This window comes from Styela clava, chromosome 8 (assembly GCF_964204865.1).
Source record: "Styela clava chromosome 8, kaStyClav1.hap1.2, whole genome shotgun sequence".
Lineage (NCBI taxonomy): Eukaryota > Metazoa > Chordata > Ascidiacea > Stolidobranchia > Styelidae > Styela > Styela clava.
This window is the reverse complement of record NC_135257.1, coordinates 6,181,951-6,187,670: the sequence shown is the minus strand read 5'-3', so window position 1 is coordinate 6,187,670 and position 5,720 is coordinate 6,181,951. Positions and strand designations below refer to the sequence as shown.

Below are 5,720 nucleotides of genomic sequence, written 5' to 3'. Positions count from 1 at the left end.
AATGGCGGTTATAACAAGCACTATTCTTCGCCAAGTACTGATACAATTGCCATCAATGATTGATGAATGTTTGACCACCAAAACAACACCATCCAGTCCATCGGATCTTTCAAGAGTTGCCGAGTCTAGTTTTCAACACATTCTGAGTTCACTAGACTCCTCATTGAAAGATATGAGAAGCGAACTCAGTGTGATTGCTAAAGCTCAGAGTGACCTCAGGGACAGCCAAAAATTCTTATCAGATAAATTCGACTCGATTAATAAATCTCTTAAATCCACACAAGATATGGTGAAAAAACAGCAGAAAAAGATTAAAGATCTAGAAGAACTCGTGGAAGACCTTGAGGATGAATGCGACCACCTAATGCGGCCAAAATTATTTAACAAACTGATCCTGTTTATATCTGTAATTGACTGAATCATACGGGTTAATTTTTATATTTCACTCTTCATATAGTCAACAAGAAACTCCTGTTCGACATGCAGTTCAGATCAGACACTACTCACACGATACAGGTATGTATTTTATCAATCCTCAATAATTCATTCCTTTCTGGAATAAATTTAATTTTTGTTTCCATGTTAAGATTCAGAAACTGAAGATGCTGTTATCAGTGACTATGATAGTGAATTTGTGCCTCTGTCTTCCACATCTTCAAATTCGCCATATGATCTACTAATGGTCATTTCCGATAGATCAAGGAAAAGGAAATCCCGTAAGCAAAGAAATGAAGAATTGAAAAAAAAAAAAGCCGAAGCGTCCTTGCTTATATTGTGGGAAACTACGAAGCCAGTTAACACGTCAATTGAGAATGCGTCATAAACATGAGGAAAGGGTAAAATTGGCAATGTCTTTGCCAAAACATTTACAAGCCTTTGAATTTGAGAAAATGCGAAAGGATGGTATGTTTGGGCATAATATGAAGATGTTGAAGGAAAAAAAAAACCTTATTGTGTGAAAGAGGCCAGATGGAAGATGGAGTCAAAATATGTACTCAGTGTAAAGCTTTTGTGCGCAGAAGATATTTTTTTAGTCATTCAAAAAATTGTGGGAAAAAAAATGGTATACAGGAAACAAAGGGGTTAGCTGCAACATTGATTAATAATGATACAGATGGGTTGGAATTCACTGATTTGCTATCGAGGTTCAGCGGTGATAGGATTGGTAAATTCTGTCAGGAAAATGATGTAATTAAACTGATTGGAAGAAGCCAGTTCAATAAACATAAGCGAAAAAAAGACAAACTGACTGAATCTCGAAAGGCAGTTATGTGTAAAATGCGTACACTTGCTAATCTATACTTCCATTTTATATCTTTTACAAATGATAAAACTCTGCCAATTGAAGAGATGTTTCGCAGGCAGAATTTCCCTGCTTTAGAAGAGGCTATACAATCAATGACAACCCATGAAGATGGAACACTTAAGGCTGGTCTTAAAGTGAGTGTAGGAAATTTTCTCAAATTGTCTGCGAAGGTCGTCAAGGGAAGTTATTTAATTGGTGATGATGATTCTAGCGCAGATTTAATCGACAAGTTTGTTGACGTACTTGAACTAAAATGGATCAGCATATTTGGCGATGCTGAGTATTTACTGCTGCAAAACCGCAACCATAAGCAAAGAGATCCTGGTAAATTACCAGACGAAGACGCTGTGAAAAAAATACGAAACTACACTGTAGATAAATTGCAACAGATTGTGAATAATCAGTATGATTTTTTTTGTCCAGAAACATTTGTATTTATTCGGGACCTCACAGTCTCTAGACTCACTCTTTTTAATGCTCGACGAGGGGGTGAGCCATGTAGACTCCAAATGAGCGATTGGTGTGATGCCAAAACGGAGAAATGGATTGACTCTCAAAGAGCCAAATATGTTAATGACGCTGAGAAAAAACTTCTTAGTACATTTAAAATAATGTACCAAGGAGGAAAAGGCACCAACCGTATGGTACCTGTTTTGGTGCCACCCGATTGTGATTCAGCATTAGATATGCTTGCAAACTCCGAAATTCGAAAGGATTCTGACATCAATATTCGAAACATGTACCTTTTTCCAAGCACAAAACAATCCCTAGATCATTGTAGCGGATGGCATAGTGTGAAAAATGTAGTTGATGCTGCTGGAGTAAATTCACATATCACAGCCACAGCAATGCGCCATCGAGCTTCAACTTTATATGCCAGCTTGGAAATACCGGAAGATCAACGCCTAGCGTTTTTTAAGCACATGGGACACACAGAAGATATCAATAAGAATGTATACCAGTGTCCACTCGGTATACAAGAGGTTACGAAAGTTGGGAGTTACTTTGCATCATTGGATGGCATGCAAGTCGAAGGTGAGAAATTTGGTATGTTATTATAATCATGGGTTGGTATTGATGAACCTTTTTAATTCAGGGACGGAAGAGCCAGACATAACAGGAGATTTAGAAGAAGGAAATAGTGTAGAAGGAGAATCATCTGCAGTATCACAAACGCCGGGTGTTGAAGATTCAGAAGAAGAAAATAGTGTAGAAGGAGAATCATCTACAGTATCACAAACGCCGGGTGTTGAAAATTTAGAAGAAGGAAATAGTGTAGAAGGAGAATCATCTGCAGTATCACAAACGCCGGGTGTTGAAGATGACAGTATGCCATCAGGATTGGGATTGAATACTGAATTTGAGATGTGTCATGGTAAGTATTTCTATCCAAGTCTTGAAAAGTGCACTAATATATGAAACTACGTATAAAAGCTAACTAGTGTAAATAGTTTGGTGTTGGGGCTAAATTAAAAACTTAAACATGTAGAAAATCATTTAATGAGTGTGTCATTTATTTGGTTTCAGATATGCCAAGTACTTCAACTAAGCGCAGAAAACGACAATATGTTAGATGGTCAAGCAGTGACACTGCAGCTTTGTTAACTCATTTCAAGTCTTGTATTGAAGACACTTCTGGTGAAAATAATACCGGTAGCTTACCAGGTAAAGTTTACTTTTTGTCTGTTAATATCAGTCAGAAAATAGAAAGTTTGTTGGATGACGAGGACTTGAGCAGTTTACATTATTCTCAGACTAATGCGTTCTAAATTGCTATGCAGGTTACAAAGACATTGAAGAATTTTTCCAAAAGGAGAATATACTGTCAGGCGTTAAAGACAGGAAAAGTAAATTGAGAATAATTCATGCAAAGCTATTTAATGAGAGAAAGAAATTCAGAAAGGACTTTAAGAAAAGGCTTGCAAATTTAAATTAGACATCAGTGGCAGCAAATTTATCAGAAAAACAGCTGACAGCATTAGATTGCATCAAAAACAGATTTCTTTGCTCAAAATACAATATTGAGCAAATACATTTATTCTAATTAAAATACTGACAGCATTAACTTAATTAAAATGCTAACATAATTTTGGATTTGCCAGTAGAATTACAGAATGGATTATTCGAGGGGGAGGTTTATGTATTTAATTTCATAAATATACATTCATCATAATTTTTGTTGAACTTAGCTTTCTGGGAATAAAACCCTCTTCGATAGTTGTGAAAAACAAGTATCATGACTGAAAACAAAAAAGCGTTTTACACTCCATGATAGTGGTTCTCAAAATTTTTAAGATGAGCCCCCTTTTTAGAATTTTCAAGTTTTGCAACCCACCTTAAAAATAATTGTAGCTAAAATAAGCTACGAATAACAGATAGTAAGGCGTATGTATGTTTTATTCACAGCATGTGTGGATGAAACATATATATTCAAAATAAGGCGGGCAAATACAAATCTCACATATTTATTCAATTAAGCTTTATACCCCCCTCAAAAATTGTCAAAGACCGCCAATTCCCCACATCCATCGTTTGAAAACCACTTCTCTATTATATCATGTTCCGGTGGAATACTTAAATTATATCGATTATGTAACATTTCTTAATTTAGTTTTATAATATTTTTGTAAAATCATGTCCAAACATCGGACCTGTGTCAGTAATTTTTTTTCATATCTTTGTATGCGAATTTCGTTGACGAATTAACTTATGTGTGACGAGTTCTACTCGCTTACTTATTTTTATTAATAAGTTTGTAATTTCATTTTATAGTATTTCTGTAAAATCATGTCCAAACATTGGACCTGTGTCAATAATTTTTTTCCATATCTTTGTATGCGAATTTCGTTGACGAATTAACTTATGTGTGACGAGTTCTACTCGCTTACTTATTTTTATTAATAAATTTGTAATTTCATTTTATAGTATTTCTGTAACATAATGTCCAAACATCGGACCTGTGTCAATATTTTTTCCATCTCTTTGTATGCGAATTCCGTTGACAATTTAAATTGTTTGACGAGGTCTACTCGCTTACTTGAATTTTTTAATAAATTTGCTTACTGTCCGTTTCGTTTTCGTTAAAATGCTTACAATGAAAAAATTGGTTGCATTGGAATCGAGGGTCGTTAGACATAACAGTCACTAAGTCACAAGGTGCACCACAAACAACATGTGTCCTTTGCCGTTATGGGTTGAGGAGTGAATGATCTTGCGGAACGATGTTCAAACATGCAAATTTACAGTGACAGCTAGGGCATACATTGCAAACCGATTAATTTTTTCTCGTTTATTACCTTTGAATCATGGCTGGTACAATCCCAAAGGGTATCGGAGAATGTGGAGGTAAGGGCAATGATGAAGATTCTCGTTGCCTAAATAGAATTCTATGGAATGTTACATTCAGCATCTTTATGCGTATGCGCGGAAAATGGCATTGTGGTGTCACATGCATTTGCTCATTTTAAATAATCCTCTGGACTGCTCAAACGATACTTTACCTGCAATGTCATACATACGCCGTTGTGCAGCGATTTTACAATTAATACTAACCTATTGTCGAGCAAGCCAATGCCAAAAATCTCTTTAGGTAACTTGCAGTCACAATTGTGGTGAAAATATTATGCCAAAAAAGAAGACAGTTTCAGTGATTATTTCAGTGATAACAACTGAGATACAACTTGTTTGCTGAACTTGCATAAGACGCAAAAAATATGACATGTATATGTCGTCGATGCTGATATCGTGTTACAGGGGAGTATTCAGAAATTTTCGAGGGGGGTTCTGAAATTTCTATTTGCCATGTTAAATCGAAACAACTAGCGGGCTCGACCAAACGCCGGAAAACGTGTGTTCTCATGGAGTCTCTGGAATATAAAAAGCTTTTCGACCTATGATAAATTGTTATGTATAATACAAAAAAAAACACCACCTGGCTACGTCCCCGTTGTATTACTTTGTTTTTACATTCGGTTTTTTTTTGTATATTTTTTTAGATATCTTTATCGTGGTAACTCACAATTGAAAGAATATGGAATAATAGGTGAGCGAGCGCGTAATACCCTTTTAACAATACCTTTCCATCGGAAATCTGTGCGCTTTTAACCTCACTTGTGATTTTGTTAGCTCACCCGATTCTATATTCATCTCATTTATTTTGTTTTCATCAATTATCTTATCGTCCATTATGCGGATTATGGGCCAGTTTATACACCGCAGGTCAATTAACCCATGCAGATAGATGCCAAGTTTTTTTCTTTTTCCACGTTCATTCCCTTTGTTCTCCAGTTTTAATTACATAATTATGCAAACTCACGGTCATCACAACAAGAAATATTGCTTTAAATAGGAAAAGTTTATTGCCTTACTAGGCCGGTCAATTGGACTTAATTCTGCGGGAATTTGAGTTTTCATA

At 35.6% G+C, this 5,720-nt stretch overlaps 1 protein-coding gene across 1 annotated transcript; it reads left to right on the top strand.

Annotated features, from left to right (window-relative positions):
* The first annotated feature begins 731 nt into the window (after positions 1 to 731).
* LOC144425750 (uncharacterized) lies at positions 732 to 4,233 on the top strand. Its single transcript, XM_078115323.1, has 3 exons — positions 732 to 2,341; positions 2,403 to 2,681; positions 2,834 to 4,233. Exons 1-3 carry the CDS (start codon positions 970 to 972, stop codon positions 3,073 to 3,075), a joined length of 1,893 nt encoding a protein of 630 aa, XP_077971449.1. The 5' UTR covers positions 732 to 969; the 3' UTR covers positions 3,076 to 4,233.
* Positions 4,234 to 5,720: the final 1,487 nt, after the last annotated feature.

Coding starts and splice junctions, on each gene's coding strand:
- LOC144425750 (XM_078115323.1), top strand. CDS start 970: ATGGAAGATGGAGTCAAAATATGTACTCAGTGTAAAGCTTTTGTGCGC. Junction 2,342..2,402: donor GGATGGCATGCAAGTCGAAG/GTGAGAAATTTG, acceptor TTTTTAATTCAG/GGACGGAAGAGCCAGACATA. Junction 2,682..2,833: donor TGAATTTGAGATGTGTCATG/GTAAGTATTTCT, acceptor ATTTGGTTTCAG/ATATGCCAAGTACTTCAACT.